Genomic DNA, 19,906 nt, shown 5'->3' with positions numbered 1-19,906 from the left:
TAATCATACCACCTGGCTATACTATGCTGGCAGGACAACCATTTCAGTTCATAGGACCAATAGATTCCTTAGTTCCGGCGATGAATAATTGTCGGTTTTCGATTCGGGACTCGCGAGACCGTGTGGCTATAATCGATATGCAGCGTTGGTTGCATATGGTAAAATTATCGTACCTTGGTGCTCGGCCTCGGCTCGTCAATTTTCTCCCACTGCCTGAATCTACTCACCTCTGGATCAACAGATTTCCGGACGTCCAGCAGCGCTAACGTGGGCCATATCTCAAGCGATCGTGTTATACATAGGGAAAGATTTCCTATGTTCGAAGAATCGCTCTCGCCTAGATATCACTGTTAACACAGCTACGCTGCCACGGTTGACAGTGTTTATCGGGTTGACGTGGCTGCATGTAATGCTAGCGACAATTGGATTCGCGTGAGCTAGTGGCCTGCAATTTCTCTTCCACAATGGCCAGGCTGTATTTGTTGGGGGCAATGGTATTGATAATATGCCAACTGGCCTCGCTGCAGGTTCCTGATCGACTGTCTAGCTCTCATCTCGCATACGCTGGAAATGATAGTGGCAAAAATATCAATACGGAGTTGTCCGTATCGAGTCGAGACGAATCGTTCAAGCCCCTTCTCGGTTTTCAGAGCAACATCGATGCGACGCAAAATGTGTACGTCCGCGTATAATACTATGGCGACAAAGGTCCAAATCCCTAAAGAGAATACTCTTTTGCCTCCACCTGTCTGTTTTCCAGTTTTGAAAGAAGAAGCAGATTTTGTTCAGACATAATAATCAATGTGTGCTTTACTTCCACAACTGATTTAGAGTGCGATTTGCGTGATTCAGTACGTGTAGAGGTGTCAGTGAAATATAATCCCGCTTGTTGCTGATACGTGGAGGATGTTCAGTGACTAGTTCATGTGTCACATGTTTTTATTATATGTTTCAGTAACATGTTCGACCTGGCAAACATCACCGAGGATGGCCGAATGGGTACGATGTAACTGAGTTGTCATAAATAATTCAGCATGATTTAATACATTGCCATATAATGCATAACATCGACAACATAGGTTTGGCCTTCGGGCTTTTATCTTTCGACATCATTACGTTGGCAAATGGATCACGGGGTATGGTACGTAAAGAACAAACATTAGAAAACATTATAAAGCTTCAACCTACGAAGGACTCTAAATAAGCACACGAATATTTTATGAAAGAAAGTGCATGCTCTACACGAAAACGCTGAGTGCAACAGGAATTGGTCTTATGCTATTTCCGTGGGAAAACTTCCCACTTTAAACCTTCTTGTCTGTCTCAATTGCGGTTTAATTTTACTGAATGGTAAGGCCAATATATATGCTAATTGAATAAGATACTCGTCTATTGCACGTATTCGTGCTGCTGGTCGTTGTTATACACCTTATAATAGGTGCATGATGGGCGCTTTTATTGCTTTCCTTATACGCGTCCTGCATTCAAGCTACTGCGTATGTGATTCACCTGTTGCGCAATATACAAAAATGTTTTCCTAAAAACGTTCTCGTAGAAATGAAAGCTGCGTCACCCAACAGTTCAGCGCTGACCATTGTAATTGACCAGGTAGGGACTAGCTACATCTCATAATAAATAAAAAGACTAAAACTAGAGGGAGCAAATTGCGAACTATCATCTGAGATCATTAACTAGTAGTAGAGTAATTTATCTACATTAATCGTTTTAGCAGCTATAACAGGATTTCAGATCTGATTTACTACGGTGAAGTCCACAGTTGGTGTTCATCGTGTTTCGACCGCTTAGCAAGTCAGAGCTGTCGAAGCACTGGTAAAAAACTAAACAAACAAAGCCTGTTGTAATTCCAACGGGCGTTGATAAGTTGAAACTAGTTTGTAGCATTTCACTTTTCTTGTCCTGAACTCACACTAAGACAGGACGTCAATTCAATTTCATTGATGTTTAAAATATAGGAATATGCGCACACGGATGAAGGATACGTAGCATAAAGCCATATCGATGCATAATAAGATGAGGATGTAACCTGCAGTGCAAATGTGCAACTAAAACTAGCCGGCCAGGTTATCCACGCCCACAGAGCCACTGGTGATAAGGACCGCGCGGCGGCATATGTATATATGATGAACTAACGTTTTCCATAGAATATTCCTGTTCTGTTTCGGTTATTCGACAAGTCATGGTGTGGCTGTGGCTGTGTCTGTGTGTGTGTGCGATGTAGTAGCTAGCGAATAGACTAGTTTGGTAAAGACTTCTTCGACCATCTCTAATACTCCACTTGTACTGATAATGGTACAGTCATATTACACTGTGGTCTCAGGCAACCGGAACGGCTCTAATTCCGCACTGATAAGGCCTTACTAGATAATATTGTGCTGACAGGACGTGTGTAGTTATCCTATGAAACCTAATTACGATCCCGACGTGGAAACATATAACTTTAGCTCTTATCTCTGAGTGAATAACTGGACAGAACTCTGTCCAGCTATGAATATCATTCATAGCGAAAGATATATTCAGTGTTTTGAACTAAGTTCAGTCAAAAAACACGCATATAATGCGTGCGGAACAACATTACCTATGGGCGCTAGAATCTAAGGTGCTAATCAGTAGTTTAGAATTCGAATTCTTTTAACTTGAGGTGCTAAACTTTTTTTTCAAAAAAACACCTGCAGCAGAATGACCGAGCAGTTTTCATTATTTTCTCTATATCATATTCTAACCCAAATGAGAAGACTACCAAGTGGTCGCACACACAAATTTTCAAGCCGATACCGTAGATTAAAGCTTTACCTCATCCTTAAGATTTGTAGGGAATCAGTTGAATATAAAGCCAACAGGTCCTTTTAACGAAAAAGAAAAAAAAAGAACCAACAGTATTATTCTGCATGTGAATAATTATTACCGTTTATTAACTTTTATTTAGGGTAATCAATTAGGTTTTTTTTAAGTGATTTTCTAGGTGTCGAAAGAGCCTTGGCAACAGATAGGTAAATAGCATTCAAAAGCTACTAGAACAAGCAATATATAAACAAGGTATATTGGTCGACAATCCGAAGCAACACCCAACAGGACAAGCTTGCTGTCATGTTTACACATAGGGGGCTTTTCTGACACAGCACATGGATCACTGCTATTCATAAATAAATACAGAGTTCTTTGCAAAAAAAAATCTGTTTTTTTGGAGCGTCGATTTTAAGGTGCGAAATTTTAATGAAACGCTCATGCATGCCATGCGTTTTCTATTACGTCGTACCTATTATGTTGAATACCATAGTATAGTGTGCGGTACGGTTACAATACGTATTTAAAAAGCTTGTTTTAACGAGGTCATCGTCGTTGTGTTGTTCGTATTAGACCAAAGTGTTGTCAGTATCAATGGCGCAGTCAATTTAGACGATCTGGTGACTTTCGATATGGAGTCGACTTTGGTAACAAACGCGACCGATGAAACACGGGTGCATTTCCAGGAACCTATCGGAAACTCCCCTTACCATATTTGCGGCTTTCATGGTATGCATTTGAAAGTTATCCACTACCCTTGTTTAATATCAGATAAAAAATAGTAGTTTACAGTATACGTATTACGACGTACTGAAAGCAGTTTGCGAAGATGCTATGAGGTAAATTTTATTTGCATGATAGCATGCGGAGGAGTTGAATGGCATTTGGGTCATCTCGATGGTTTGCAGTAGGGCAGCCGTAACTCTCAAGTATCGATGATAGGTCAGAGGAACAGCAATGTACATATGCTGTTCTTTAGAGAATTATCTTAGTCATCTTTTCATGGAAAAGCTTTCTGAAAAATATATTTTACAATGGCTAGGTTGTGGTCGATCGTTGAGCCTATCATGGTGCATACTCTATAGTTAATTCTGACCGAACGATCTTCTAGTGTTTTATCTGCGCCGTTCGGCCAAAGATCATAACGAAACCTTCGATGTGGTCAGCGATTTCAATCATTTCGGAGATCTCCACGTCAGCTCGGTTGACCTTGAACCTGTAGTTAACGGTACCAGCCGCCGTAAGTAGATTTTATAATATTACCTATATAAATCCTAAATAAATATAAGATTCTTAAACGTTTTATTGATTTCAGAGCAGACTTTTAATCGCAAATTTTGCGCAGTTCCAGATGAGCTGATCCTTTTTAGTCTCCGCAACACAACTGGAGAGTTGCCTGAACTCCATCTAAGAGAGGTCTGGCTAATGGGCTACGACCGTGACTACGCGGATGAACTTGCTACCTGGCTTGACACGTGCCCAAATCGTAATCCTGAAGGTCGCAACTCGTAAGCTAACGAACTCGTAAAATCTATCTTGTTCATCAGTAGATACATTTGTGTGTTGCTTTTAAAAAGCTATCTACGCCAAAGTGCCTAATAGTGCGCTAAGTCACTGGTCTGTACTCATTCATATTTAGAACAGAATTTACAACAGTACATTCGCTTGTAGTTGTGGTAATAATTTTTTTATACGTATACGAACTTGCTCCTCGAACTCGATCAATACAACTTATACTTGCTCTAATATTATATCTAATAATATTCATTATCTTAAAAAATAATTAATTGGTTAGCGGACACGAAAGTCTCTACCAAAAGCTGCTAACTTCCGATCAGAGCGGTTGAGTCGAATTTCCGGAACAGTACCCCGAGTATGATGAATGCAATGTTGACCTGTTGTATTACTGTTGTTGAATACAAATGACTGGCGTCAATTCAAGGGCAGCTGTTATGACGCTCGCAATTACTCGTCCCCATCTTCGTAGATAGCTTTACACGATTCTGTTCCCTCACTGGAATTTGCGTGTACAGATTTTAATTATTTAAATATTGTTGCGCTCTCAGAGAGGACTGAACACATCGCTTCACCACGCCTATTTCCGAGATGTTAAAACACGAGTAAAGTGACTGAGAGAAACCTGCTAAATAGTTAATAGCTAATAGCAGCCGGATTAATGCATCGGATGTTGTTTTGGCACTGCGCCACATTTATTCGACTATACGACACGTATTTTATTATTATATATATGACAATTAGATGGTTATCTAATTATCAGTTAATATAACCTTTGCTTTGATACGATGATCGTTATCGTTGATGAAAAGATTCATTATATCGGTAACGTATTCACATAAGTCCTTCGATTTCGGTTAGGATATATGATTAATCTTATTGCAGAAACCCAACTCTTCCCTATCCACGAAGATTAGTATAATTATTTAAATAAAATGTTTCCAGTAATCACTTAATTGGAAGTATCCGGAGATATATATACATATATAAGGGGGTTGAGCCGCGTTTGAGAAATAGAACTAAATACTCAATCATGCATTGAACACATGGCCTGGTCAGTAAGATTTCGACAGTTACATACGCGGCCCTTTTCAGTTGTCGAGCCTAGCTGGACAAAATAAGGAAAGGAATTCTTAGAGTCCACAAAATGAAATGAAACAATAATAGATGATAGAATAGAAATAGGATGATAGGAATAGAATAGAATGATTACGCGTCCCTTACTCCGCATCCCCTAAGCCTTATCATAGTAGGTGTATAACGGGTCTGCACTCAACTATACCTATCAATCGGCACGTGTCTTCCTGCAAATGTGTCAAGAGGAAATTCGTACGGTGTGTGCGCGTATGCCCCATAGCAGGTCTTTTCTTTTTTGATCAATAGAATATCTGTATTTGAGTTAAATCAGGCTTTATAATGGTTGTTTTATCCTATTACTCCTTATTAGAATGAATGAAGTTATAATGAATAATCGGATAGAAGTCTTCGCATGGATTCCACATTTATGCATTCGTTCGTGCAATTTGTTATGCACTTATGAAGGATCGTTCCCTACCGATCCTCCCGATTCCCTCCGACACGTGAAATCGCAAGCTGATATACTTGTTTTAGAGGAAAATTAAAAAGATAACTTTCTTAAGAACTAGGGTTTAGACTTAATCTAGATCTAGTGCAGAGCATTTCCAAAGACAATCTACGTGTCACAGTATGCTGAGAGAAAACCTGTTAAGCTTATGACATACCAAAATTGACACTAGATTAGATATAGACATTAACAGGGGAAACTAGAGCTGACTTTCAGCGGATGCCACATCGTCTTAATGAAAGTTGAAACTAAAGTTAATTGGAATTTGTTACCATAGTTCAAATACAATAGTTTGTAGAAAAATTAAGTAAGTCCTCTTTAATAAATCATCTATGCTATTGATTAATATACTGTTATTAAATATATTTCTCAAAGGTGTTGCCAGTGCAGATGCACATGGACATATAGCCTGTGGTAATAACCCTAGCAATACTTTTGACACATTTAAAGCGGTGGTCAAGGATATCGTGTTGCTGGCACCTTCGGAGGAAGAATTCAAAACGGAGGTTATGTTCGCTTCAAAACACCAGGTTAGATGCGTATAATACTAACCAGTGGCGATTGCAATGCACACAAATCGCTTAGAGTAGAAAAAGTTAAGAGAAAAATAGGCTTACGGTAGAATGGCCCCCGCCGGTAAAATGCTATGCTTTGTGGTTTGCAGGACCCGCGCAAACATACTACATAGTTCAGACACGTCCCGGCTATCCTGTGTTGAACTTGAAAACCCAGCCCATCTACCGCACAGTCCCCGCACCGATCACGTATCGTAAAAAGCCAGGCCCTATAGTTCACAGCCCACTATCTAACTATGGTCAAGGACCTCGCGCGGGTTACGACTCTGCGCAAAGTTCCTCCAGTGCTGGCGAACCTTCGAACGGCTTTCGGCCTCCACAGCACCCTGGTGGTAAGTTTTCGATCCACTACGGTTCCTCAGGTCCTGACCCGCCACATGGAGGTTATCAACCACAACAACAGCATTTCCAAGGTTATGGCCCATCATCGTCAATTTTGTCTATTTCTTCTATCACATCCGGCAAAAACGGTAACACCGCGCCTCAGAGGTCACATAGTGAGCCCACAAGCCAAGCCTCGTACGCTGGTTCTGCCTCTCACAACAATGGAAGTGTTGGTGGAACAACCCTTCGAACAATAAACAAGGGTTCAAACATGGAATCTGCTGCAGAGGGTTCGTATGCCGGCGACGCGCCCCAGAACTCTTATGGTGGTTCTGGATCTCAAGGTTCACATGATGGAGTTGCTTCCCAGGGTTCGCATAGCGGTTCACCCCCTCGGAGTTCTCACGGTGCTTCTGCACTTCAAATAATATACGCGGCTCCCGCCCCATCCAGTGGCGGCTACGGCAATCGTGCTCCCTATCCACATCAGGTGTCAGCAGGGCCTTCAACACCCAGTTATGTTATTGCAACTTCTGGGCAGTACGTAGCTGGTCCCAATAGAAGCATGCCACCCCAACAAGGTTATGGCCAAGCGCAAGCGTCTGCTTCTCATGCAATAATACATATGACTTCACCATCTTCATCCTCGTATAGCCTTACTTCGAATGGCGGACATGGACCAAGCAGTCCGACATATACGGTTCGATCTTCCGGTGCCGGTCACCAAGCAGCTCTAACCTACAACGCAGGGGTTCACTCCCCCAGTCAAGAAGTTGGTTCTGGCTACACTATTTCTGGCGGATATGCAGGTGCAGCACATGGTGCGCAATCTCAAGGCACAGGCTACTCCTATTCACCTGGAAAACTGACTGGAGGACAATCTTACGGATCTTTAACACCTGTTGAAGGACACTCTTACAGACCTTCGAACCCAGAAGGAGAACAGTTCTTCGGACCTTCGAACCAGACTGGAGGATATTCTTATGGGCCTTCGAACCAGGGTGGAAAACAGTCCTACGGACCTTCAAACCAGTTTGGAGGACACTCTTATAAATTTTCAACCCACGGTAGAGAACAGCCTTCCAGACCTTCAAACCAGGGTGGAGGACAATCTTATGAACCTGCGAAACAGACTGGAGGTCAATCTTATGTATCTACGAAACCGGCTGGAGGACACTTTTATGGATTCTTTCATTATGGCGGAGGCCAAATGTATGGACCTTCAATAAGGTACTCTCATGGAAACCTGTATCCAAAAGGTCAACGACATCAGGCTGGCTATCAAGATCAATCTGGAAACGGATATTCTCAAGGCCAAGGACCCAACAGTGGTCCCGTAAGTCTATATGGAGGGCACGGTGGTAGCGTTAGCAGCCAAAAGCCCCATATAGACGGTGATTCTGGCCAGTATATGGGTAAGCTATGAGACAAATAATACACTTGTTTTTAAATCAGTTCAAAAAGTAAATCATCATTTTCACACTGTTAATTTATGTACGAAATATGAAACAGTAGTTTTAATACGATGATTATAAAGATTCATAATATAATAATAATATAAATAATAATAGCTTTTGTGCCAACAATAATAAGCATTCGATGTTTATTGTATGTTAATAATATCTAATAAATATGGTATATATATATATATATATATATGCCATATTTATTTATTATTATTTAATGCAAAGTAGGGCACACTAGAACAAAATAAGAGCTGTGACTACAATCTAGGTATAAACCATAATGTCTTCGTCACACTTCTCACTAAAATAAGTAACAAGGATTATCGGTTGTTGTATCCATATAAATTTACTGAACATGTATCTGGTTTTAGCTTATGCAATTGGCCAATCACTCGAGTCGTGTTTATATTTTAATAGGATTTGATTTTCCGTATTATGCGATCTCTGTAAAAAAGTGTGGGACGAGTAGGCTAAACAAATACGACATATTTTATTAGTGATTTGGAATTACGGCACTCTTACTTCACCCTACGCTGTAGCAGATTGTTTGTTATACGCGAACGATTTCTGCTCGAAACTAAACTCAAACAATAAGAAGTAACTAATTAGTGTCGTCACATATATCGACTATTCCGGATATATCGATCACACTCGAAAATATAATTTAAAATATTGACAACGTCACCGTTGATATGCAGCTATATTTACGAGAGCTTTCCTGTTCTTGTCCTATTTTCGAGCCTTCTCCGTTCTATCCCCTTTTTCTTTCTTTGTCTGCCCTCAAAACAGTCAAAGCCTGTTGGGCCAGGTTGATCACCGTTAGAAAATGGGTTTCACGACGTGATATAGAAATCCATTCATGACTGGGTAAATTAATATTTTTCTGTTTCAAGAATTTGTAGGTAGCCCCTCCGATCATAGTTATAGGCACCAAGGTGGACGCCAAGGCCACGAGTACTCGTCTGTCTCTCTGCAAAAGGATTATGATCATTACGAACACAGTTTCAGCCATGGATACAACAAGACTCCGTATATCCGTAGCAATTCTGGCCACGGGTCTTCTGGGGGTAACGAACATTATCCTATCTTTCATGGTTACGAAGTTCCTTACGCGCACTCCTCAACTTTTCACGGCCCTAGTGCTCAGCATCATAGCTTCTTAGCTTCACACGGCCACGGACAGGCGAGTTATTCGGGCGGCCAAAGTGGTGCAGGCTATAACAACCAGAGCGGGGGCAGCCAGAATTATGGACAGAGTAATGGTAGAGAGCTTCAACAGGGCTTCTCATACGGACCACAGGGTACACAGCAGCAGAACCATTATTGGCTACAGACAGGTAAAGGAGAACAAAAGAACTACGGATTACAACCCGGACCGCGACTCGAAACCCAACCTGGACCACAACCCAAACTACACTTCAGACCGCAACTCGGATCGCAGTTCAGACCACAACCTGGACTACAACCCAGACCTCAATATGGAACTCAACCCGGATTTCAACCCGAATCACAACCTGGGCCGCAATCCGGATTGCAACCTGGCGGTTACGGCCCACCGCAAAATAGACCTCAGAATTCTTATAGACAACCAGGCATGGTATATGGACCCCCGCCTGCATTAGTAGCTAAAACGTAAGTCACATCAAGAGTAGGAGTAATATTAACGCAAATCATGCTTACTAGTCGTTACAGCCCTACCTTTCTAGCTGTACTCCTCCGTTCTAATCAGGCAAGAGTTTTTATAGCACTGAGACTTAAAGGGCCGGTTAGATCTCTCTTGGTCAGTTATAGAATAATATTGTAATTTAGATTAAACTGACGGCCCGTACAGTAACCTAGTTAAAATATAAAACTTTTCTATTATATATTAATAATGAAATATGTGAAGGCGCAACACGGTAACTGACTATGGTTTACAAAAAAAATGTCAAGTCTTATAGGTTTTACCTCATAACAGACCTTTGGCTACGATGACATGACACCCAGGTATAAATCCGTTTTGACTCCGTCGGGCATAACAAAGAATGCCCATTTGTGTACCTCTTTCAGGACACTAAACCCTTCATCATTCCACACTATTTTCAATTCTCTATGTGCTCATGGCTTCATTAACCCATGTGTTATTATTGACAAACTATTTTTCACACTATTCTTATTATCCCTCGATTTTCACACGGTGCCGGTGTATGAGAAAACCTGTCGTTTTGTGATTGTGACTGTTTTCTGCGCCGATGTAGCAGCTTCCCTATTCCTTGCCTGTCCTAGTTGTCGGCATTATCTCTTTCTCGCTCTTTCTACCAGTGTGACGTTTTCTAAAGCATTCCAAGGAGAGTTGGTGAGTAAGCCATTTGGCTTTGCCTGTGTAACTAGCAGCTCCTAGCGGACTGTCTGCTTTTCAGCAGACCCAACGAGAAGTTCCACGGCGAAGCAAAGCCTAAACGCACCCGGTGGAATTCGACTTCGGTCGCGGAGTCTCTCCTAGGAAACAGCAGGCAGACGCTAACCTACGTAGAGAGTTTACTGTACGTGCTTCGAATGCCCCTGTAGGGCTAACCCGGCTAAGCGGAATTGGGTTTCCTTGACTCGCTGGCTGGAGCACTAGCGACGACGGATGGGCACTACTGTTAAAATGGCCAACAACCTGGGCAAGCAGAGCATGAGCATCGCAGCAAGCAGACGGTGACCGAAGAGCCAGTGGGGTTCGCCGTAGCCGATGCTCTGCGGTTTTTCTGGAGACGGACGACCGCTGGCCAACCCTATCAACTAGCCGAGGACCGAAGCGGAGCGAGACTTCGCGGGCTTCCGCGCCTGTTCCGCACCGGTGAGCAATCGTGAAGCGCGCGGGGTAGAGAGCAGTAAAGAGCCAGACCGCTGCAGCTGTGGATTCCTACCCTACTTGGAAAGAGCTCTGCCTAAAAGACACACCGAGAAGGAAACAAGACCGAAAGGGGGAGCAGGCGAAGGAAGAAAAAGACGTACGTGAGTGCCTTTGCTCTGCTCTAGGGTTGTTAGTCGATTACTTTCTAGACGTCGGCAAGGAAACCGACCATTTCTGACTTAAACAAAAATATAACTGGAGATATTCGCAGACAGGAAGAATTATTCCTCGTTTTTTTCTTGCTGGGTAGCTAGCTGGTCGGCTTTTGCTTTCCAGCTTTTTCCTTCGTCGGTAGGGGCTTCAACCAAACAACAAGTAACCGGCAAACCGACAAGTAATCGACCTCGGTTTGGCAGAGGCCGTGGAAGAGCTGAAATCCGCAGGCTCGAGGCCTCGTGGCTTGACTTCGTGCGAATTTCACGTCGAGTGAGGCAAGCCTTCGAAGAAGCTGCTCCGTTTCGTTCAGAACGAACCGTAGGCAGGGCACGTCGTCCGCCGTTTTGCAGGCTCAGTGGTTGGTCACTTAGCCGAAACATGGACGGGCGATGAGGTAGTATGGCAACCAATATCGCTAAGTAAAAGCCAGACGGCTGGTAGTAATCTTCTGCCGGCTGTTGCTGTGCTTGCCCACGTCTAAGTCATATTTAACTGCTGCCGTTGGCAAAATAGTAAGCTAGTATTGTCTGGAAGGCGGCATCATTAGGACACTACGTAAAAACTAATAACGAACGGTAATGGTTTCTCAGGTGCACGTATATTTGTTAAGAATCTATTCTACAGACATAGCATCGTATATCTGGGTGGCGTTTAAGCGTAGGCCACGAACTGATCATTTATCGTATGAAAAGAGTGTAGTTAAATACAACATTGTCAAAACTCAGTAGTAATAGACTATGCTCCGCTAAAAAACGGTAAACTTCTATCAAATACGCAACAATACATATGCGGAACTCTGTTGTCATCAAATTTGTAACGCATGAGATACCACTTCTCTTATAAGGATCCGAGCTTCTTCATGTCGATCTAAAGTACGCATTGAGAATATTACCTTTTCTTGTATTCATCTGAACATCTGTCTTTTTGAATCCATTTGTATTCGTTAACATTAAATCTCATATGTAGAATTTAATTATGGATTGTTGTTATCGTAGAGCACACAAAATACTGTTAAAGGAACGATGTAAAGCGTTCTATCGATGTTCCAGCTTAGGTGGCTCGATTAAATGTCGTCCCCGCTATTATTAATTACAGATATTAGTTACCAGGACAGTTTGGAGGGCCTTGCAACGTTTGCTCTGATCTGCATGAGATCTATATTTGTGTGCATTGGGCACTTGTCTTGTGGTATCCGTGTAGTGATCAGCATGCCATGATTATTATCGTTATATTTTTTAAGTACTCAGTGAGAAATAGTTAATATTCAATTAAAGTACCATGTCTAAATATACATATGTCATTGAATCGTTCATTGTCGTAGGGAAATATATGAAGACTCCAAACCGGAAGACTATACGACGGAGCTCGTGAAACTGCTTGCCAAACTTCCGCCTGCGACCCTTGTCAAGCTGCTCCCACCCCTCAAAGCCAAACTCAAAGCTGAGAAGAGTATAGGTCTCTCAGCTAAAATTGCTAAACTCATCGCTAAAGGTCATTACGATGTTTTTTTTATTAAGGTATAGGTAAAATAAAATTAAAAAATAATTTTCGCGCAGTAGGGGTTTAAGGACACTGTTTTCCGCTTATTAAAGCCACTAACTGCGCGATTCACTGGTCATATGAAAAACGTTGGAATTTGTTTCCCTGAACGCGTCTATCTGGCATATTTGCCAGATAGACGCGTTCCAGAAGGTCACGATATTGAATATGCAGTCTTTGGCTCTTAAATTTTCGTCGCATAGAAAAGTCCTTCAAAAAAAAGCTACCCAAAACAAGTGGAGTTTGCATTGGTGCAAAATATGTAGACATCTGATTTGAAAAATTATTCTAAGCAGAAAAAAATTATTACATTTACTTGTATAATAATTTCCTTTTTCGTTGTTACTGTGGCAATTTATAAAGTCTAGAGAACAACGGATGCCAATTTTTGAATAGAACGAGCGCGAAAAATCATAATGCGCAAGTAGAATAGCTTAAAAGTTGCAATGATGATTCCAATATTAAACATCTTATTCAGGCAACCTATTGTTTTTTTAATTGCGCGCCGGGTGTGACTATTTATGTAACCGTAACTCACTATTTCTCGTCTAGCAAAAAGCGCCACACTATGTATTCAATAGAACACTGTTCATATAATAGTATATTAATAAGCCACAGTTAATTCATGAGAAACTAGGTTTCACAAAAAAGTTCTCACCAAATTACGTATTTCATGTTTTACTTCGTTCTAAATGTAAAAGCCAGCTCGCTAAACGTTTATACGGTCCTTAATGTCTGAAAAGTTCGCTCTTCGATCTTGTAGACTATGTGTTTGGCTAAGAAACTATTGGCTCTGCTCATAAGCCGTCAGAATATGGCAGCTGATCTCCAGTATGTACGAATGTCGGAGCTTTTTCGTCTGCAACTAAATAACGAATCCGAGTCGATTCGCAATGAATAAGCGGAAGAAAACACTTGGAATCGAACAAGGCTCTGAGAAAAACGGGTGGCTGATGTTGTCTAAAAGACAGGACGGATCTATTTTTCACGATCCCTTCCGACGCCGGCCGAACAGATGCGCCTGACACTCACTCCGATTCTCGGTCCACAGTAGCAACCGCAGCACCGCATACGAAAAGAAAACTTTTACGAGCGACTAGAAAATGGTATTTGTTTTGATTTCTATTGCCTTTTGTGTTCTGTTTGCCGCAGTCAATTTGGCGGCTTCTCTCTCTCTCGCCCTTTCTCCCCCCTTCCGTTACACTACTTCGAAAAGAAGCGCCTGGTTGACAATTCCTTCTGGGTAGTAATGAATGCCTAGGCTTACACAGAGTTTGTGTAGAATTCGGCTCGAAAAGATATATTTCATGTTTAGTTTAATGACACAAATTACAAAAGCTTACAATATATATAGGGTAGGAAATTGAAATCCAGACTTCTTCTTACGAATTGTTTCAAATCTGTATCTGTATATTTTCTTGCAAGTGCGGTTTTTGGCTGTCATACTCATTTAGTACCTCAATTAGATATTCAATCCAGGACATAAATCACTCACTAGTCATTTACAAAATGTTCTTTCCTGAATTTTTGATAGTAACCGTGAGTTAAGCGATAAGATAGTGAAATCGTTGCTTAAATACGCTACATAGAGAAAATTTCTGCGGCTTAAAATTTCGGTCTAATAGCAGATCCGATAATGCAGGGGAACAAAATGTCAAAAATGTGTAATAACAAGCAAAAGGTCTCGAAAAATTAACCGTTGAAGCGTATCTGGTCGAGTTGATTTGCAGTTAATATTCCTCTTTCTAAGATGGCCATTAATATCCGCAAAGAAGCCCAGCTTTATCAAAGTGAGCTTGTGGCCACCTTTGCTTAATTTAATTTTAAGAATCCATGTCCCACTGAGGATGTTCCGCTCTAATCCCGCTTGAAAATTGGCAATTTTGCATCAAAATAGGGAAATTTCGTTCGTCTCGCATGAATTTATTACGTAATAGTCTATATTTGTTTGAATCAAAGACGATGCACTGCTCTTTGCTATGACGAGTGTTGTTATTTTAGGGAGAATTGCCTTTTTTTGGTGCGAAGAACAGCGAGTGAGCCTATGCTCTTTACAACAGAGCAGCCCCATATATATACATATGTATGTATCGAATGGCATAGCAGCGCACGCACGTACTGACTGAACGATAGCACAACAATAAGCCATCCAGATCGGGGCATAGCTTAAATCCTTAGAGTCAACTAACGTTTTCGGAGTTTGTCAATGATTGGCTTCTAATGTTTTTCTAACGAGATACAATTTATGTAGAGACTAGAATGTATAATGATATAATAGATCCTTTGGCTTCTGTCCAATATTTTCATTCTATTGTTGATTACAGTTGCGATACTTATAACGAAAGGAAAGAAAGTCAGCGATGACCAGATGGTTAAACTCGCCGACCTCACCGTTGAGGTTAACAAACTGCTTGATGACAAGGTATTGTCTATTATTGCACGCACTAAATTATAAATGCATCTTCTTTGTACTGCGTTTTTCCTAACTTAGCTGATGACTTATAAGCGTCACTTTTCAATCTATATCTGAAGCATGGCCGATATTCGTATCACCATGCATAAATAAATAGACCTAATGAAAGTATATAATAAATTTCAACAAATAAATTTTAGGCCGACCTCAACGACCTAAACACGAAATTGATCGAATTCTCAAAAACTATCCAAAATTTGACACCCGATGAAGGGGATCCAGACTGCGTCGGTGACAGCTGTCTAGCTCTCTGGAATGGAAGCAATTCAACAGACATTATCACACCGCTTACTGAATTTATGAAAGGAGCTTATTTGCGACTTATCGAAACACAAGGTTAGTACAAGTTACTTTTGCACCAACTATATCTGAGTAGTATGTATTGCTCACTAAGTCGGTAACTCGCAATATGGTTCCATTAATAGCTCATGTGCTAATCTTTAACAGCATAGATTTGTTTCTTTGTACCGTTACGTCAGATGCTAAATCGGTCAGGGTGAATCAGCACAAGTCTGCTTTTGGTCGCGCATTTTGTGAACACCCCAATGCAAATCAACGAAACAGGAGGATGCTTCATATAACTGGAAGCGAATGTGGGGCATCGAAAAACTACACTAAAAGGCAAACTTAGCGATAACAAAATTTCAGCCGTTGTCGATTGAACAGGCCTTAACGAATAGGCTTTGCAAAAGGATCGAAACAAACAAAAATCGTAAGATTTCCTCGGGCTCATTCGTTCCTCACCGCAGCTGTCTAACAAACTTTTTTTCCCGAATCTCCCAAAAGATTTATTCGTTAATGCCGAGCTGGGTACTGCTTAACTCCACAAAGGACTCAGCTGCTCGTTCTCGTAATCCTCTTGGCACTTCGGCAACTTGGCACTTTTTTAACCCTTAAATTAATTTATTTCGGTTCGAAATCGACTTTTAGCCTTCAGTTGGCTCAAGATAGTTTAAAGTAACCGAAGCCGATCGCCTGGAACGTTGGTGTACATAACGAAAGATGACTGCCGTAACGTGGCACAAGAGTCTTTGATCAGAACCTCTTTCCTCGCTTATCAGGTGTGACGAAAGGTTCAAGGAAACGTATATATCAGTTTTCCGTCGAATATAACTGATCTTTCTTCGTCTTATTGAACGATCGTTGCCTAGTGTCAATCTTCACAACCGGTACGCTTTATTATTTATAAATTATTTTTTAACATATACAGATGGCGAAGTGGGTTCGTATTCGAGGTACGTACGCTTCGTAGGATTATTGCTTATTGTGAAAAAAGAAAGAAATTTCTCTTGAATTGTGGCTCACAATGTCTATTCTCAATGAGTGTACGAGGTCAGCTAATTGATTCATTTAACGAGATAAACATGGATTGTGTTATATAAGCCATAAAAAAACTTCATGTATAAAGCTTGGCACATGCAAAAGCCCTGTAGTGAGTTGAATCGCGAATTTCGAAAATTAGCTTCGTTTCACAGATGCTTTGTCGCACTAGAACGGATATAAAATATTGGTCGGATATAAGTTTGTAGGTGTTTTCTAATAAGATTGTAGCAATATTTGGAAGTTAGCTCGCCAAGCTGCTTTGGATCCGGCAGGTATTTAATAAGCAATAAAATAATTCTTGGTATCTGTTGATTTTCAGATGATGCCAGAACAACTCTTACCGCTTTGAAGGAGCAGTTAACAGTGCCCAAAAATACTGAGGTACTAGCTGCAACAGCGCCACCCGTTTCGGATTCAACAGGCGACGTAAATGTCGACGATGACAGTAGGGCCGAAAGTTTGAGTCCTTTACCTAACGAAAATGACGTAAGTAGTATGAAATGATAAGTTGCCAACGGACAGTTCTGTGAACATCAAGGACTGATTTGCGAGAGCGCAACAAAAGTAATACTTTTACGTATCTAATTATTTTTCGTTAGTCACGGATTTGTTCAGCTTAACATAGCGTTAAACTTGCTCCTGATCGCTCTTCGATATTATATTAGCAATTGACGAAAATAATCTTTCTTATAGTGGTCCATGTGGCGTAAGGATTCACTGATCTCTGTAAGTATTTCTTCATACATGTAAGCTTGTACAGTACAGCTTATCAGCATTTCTCCGATAAGAGAGAACCTAAGTAATCCAATGTTGCTTCAACCTGTTCCTCGTGGATACGAACCATTAGTCAAACCACTAACTGTCAACATGGCTGAGTTGTCTCAGACCGGCCCGCTTTTTGGAATATGACAACAAATGCGGCCTGACTAGGTCAGATCAGAGATTAACTAACTTTTGTTAGTTGAACGCTATAGCTACTCCCCGACGCTGGATCCAGCTACCGGACTGGTTGCTGTAACCATGTTAAAACTGTGTTAAAAGCGAACAACATTTTGCAATACATTGCGTATCAGAGTAGCTTGGTGTCGAAACGGTGCCTAAAGAGATACATATTAAAGAAAATTTTAACATATGAAAAGGCTGCTCATGTGATACGTGCAACCGATGTACGCGGTGCCGTTACCTCATGGACGTATTTCGGCTGAAACTTGGTACTTGGAGCGATTACACCGCGGCGCCGTCGAACGCAGCTCGTCCAACGGGCCGATTCCAGTCATCTGCCGTTAAACTTAAAAGTACTTTTAAAAATAGGAGCGATGTTTTTCATAGGTTGACGCTCAGTTATTTGCTTGAGGAGATAAGTTCGTACTCTTGGCCAAAATGGAACTATGTACCCTTAGAGCAATCGGGATGGTTTTCGTCGGAGAAATCCTTCGTGCAGCCCTGACGAACCGTGTCGAGTTCGAAAATACGATATTCACTCGTACAATATGAACACTATTACTCGATTGTTCATTGCGCCTCTTGACAATTGAAATTATGCGCTCGACAATAACAATCCAGTGCTCAGATCTGGTTTAGCGTGAACGATTTTGTAGAACGAAAGCCAACACATTAATCTTGATTCAACGAGCAACCAGATTTATTACGTAAATATTATAGGATGTATAGAGCTACCTGGATGCGTTTATATTCTGCTCGAATACGCCTGTAACGCCGGAGTTTAATTCGTGCGCATGGGACGGTTACAACCCCCGTAAACAATTCTGATGTCCCCGCAGTATTGGCCTTCGTTACCGTTGTCTATTGGTCCATAGTTGTCATCAAGCTCAAACCATTTATTATGATTTTCGTTACTGTTGCTTCCAATCCGCACTCCAAAACAAACACGCGGGTTAGTGTTATACTGCTAGAAATTTCATCGATAAATTTATTTATATTATTGTTGTTAAATGTATTAAAAATTATCATTACTGAACGTATGTTTCCAGCCATCCTTCGCTTTTATCTCGACTAATCCGGCCGATGCCCAAAATATTAAGGCCGGGGACACGGTTTCTAATATAGCTGACACCGAGCCAGAAGGTACTGGTGCTATTTTGAAGCCATCCGCGCCGGCCGCAAAGGAATAAATTAAGGACTACCATTAGCTAAGAAACGCGGCTGAAAATCGGTTCCCTGTGATTCGCGATCGCGACTTATGTTAAGTGGAAACCTTCTCTTTAGGAAACGCAGTCATAGTTGAACTAATAAAGCAAATAAAATATTAATTAAGCAAAAAAAAGATACCTTGTATTTTTTAACTGCTGCAAAAATATGGTCCAAACTATCACTCGTTAGAAGACTCAGTACGTCTGGCATTGAGTAATACTGCGAGGGCTGTCGTAAAGCACGAGGTATTTTCTCAGTATGTTTTATATAGAAGGCAACTGGTCGTGAAATACTGCACAGTAAATTTTAAAAGCGATATGAACCTATTCCCAAACGGATACAAACGGTCATATTTGAAAGACAAAGCGAGACGAGTAAACGGGATGATCACCGCTACTCAGATGAAATAATGTTCGGCTTCCGCTAATGGATTAGGGTGATACGGTAGCAGCGTTCTAGCCAAGACAATGCGTAACTTTTCGATGAAACGAATCATATTTTTCTCAAACATTATTTCCGTCTTTGATAATACAATACGCTAAGGTTATTTGTTTGCTGGTTTAGTAAGGGGAGCCAGATGTATTCAATCTCAAAGACGGAACAAAGTGGTTTTTCACTTTGATCAAGGAATTATGGCGGAATATTGATCAAATTCAATAAATTTTTAGGATTCGTAGCAGCGAAGTGTCGTGACCCTTCAAGCCGGAGCTCCGACTTCGGGCATCATGATTACGATTCTACTACAAATAGATTGATCGTTACGGAATGACGGTCTATCCTGAAATCCGAAAGAAGTGAATTGAAACTTTTGAAACTAGCACAATTTTGGAGCTGTGCTAAAGAAGTGATTTTTCTTTAAATCGTATTTTATCAGAGCATGAACATTTTCCGAGTACATACAGCCCCTGCGTACATGCACACATGCTAAAGAAAATTGAGCTTCTAGTCGTATCGCAAGCTTGTCAAACATGTCTAACTGTAAAATTGGCCTGTACTTAGCCTTTTTGTCTTGACTTTACTCTTTGTCTCCAATGCTACTTTACAGTATATATATAAATAGACAAAAATAAGAAGCTAGCAGAAGAAAACAATTGTCGCGGGCTCCGACAACTTCGTCAT

General features: G+C 41.1%; 1 protein-coding gene and 1 long non-coding RNA gene across 4 annotated transcripts; one reads left to right on the top strand and one right to left on the bottom strand.

Moving 5' to 3' along the window:
• Positions 1 to 380: 380 nt before the first annotated feature.
• Positions 381 to 18,920, top strand: LOC111273713 (uncharacterized). 3 transcript variants are annotated; one of them, XM_022855602.2, is made up of 13 exons: positions 381 to 676; positions 956 to 999; positions 3,376 to 3,531; positions 3,914 to 4,042; positions 4,148 to 4,310; positions 6,353 to 6,432; positions 6,567 to 8,216; positions 9,371 to 9,899; positions 12,623 to 12,792; positions 15,165 to 15,262; positions 15,454 to 15,649; positions 16,956 to 17,122; positions 18,628 to 18,920. In XM_022855602.2, exons 1-13 carry the CDS (start codon positions 465 to 467, stop codon positions 18,766 to 18,768), a joined length of 3,735 nt encoding a protein of 1,244 aa, XP_022711337.1. In that variant the 5' UTR covers positions 381 to 464; the 3' UTR covers positions 18,769 to 18,920. The 3 variants fall into 3 exon arrangements, with proteins under 3 accessions (XP_022711337.1, XP_022711336.1, XP_022711335.1); XM_022855601.2 differs by having other exon boundaries at positions 9,170 to 9,899; XM_022855600.2 differs by having other exon boundaries at positions 9,161 to 9,899.
• On the bottom strand, positions 4,218 to 13,940 carry LOC111273714 (uncharacterized). The gene is made up of 3 exons (XR_015316045.1): positions 13,499 to 13,940; positions 4,698 to 4,816; positions 4,218 to 4,294 (listed from the first exon to the last, which is right to left on the bottom strand). It is a non-coding gene; the product is annotated as an uncharacterized LOC111273714 (long non-coding RNA).
• Positions 18,921 to 19,906: the final 986 nt, after the last annotated feature.

This window comes from Varroa jacobsoni, unplaced genomic scaffold (assembly GCF_002532875.2).
Source record: "Varroa jacobsoni isolate VJ856 unplaced genomic scaffold, vjacob_1.0 scaffold_218, whole genome shotgun sequence".
NCBI classification, from domain to species: Eukaryota; Metazoa; Arthropoda; class Arachnida; order Mesostigmata; family Varroidae; genus Varroa; species Varroa jacobsoni.
This window is presented reverse-complemented; position numbering and strand designations above follow the sequence as displayed.

Coding starts and splice junctions, on each gene's coding strand:
- LOC111273713 (XM_022855600.2), top strand. CDS start 465: ATGGCCAGGCTGTATTTGTTGGGGGCAATGGTATTGATAATATGCCAA. Junction 4,311..6,352: donor AATCCTGAAGGTCGCAACTC/GTAAGCTAACGA, acceptor ACACATTTAAAG/CGGTGGTCAAGGATATCGTG. Junction 17,123..18,627: donor CTTTACCTAACGAAAATGAC/GTAAGTAGTATG, acceptor GTATGTTTCCAG/CCATCCTTCGCTTTTATCTC.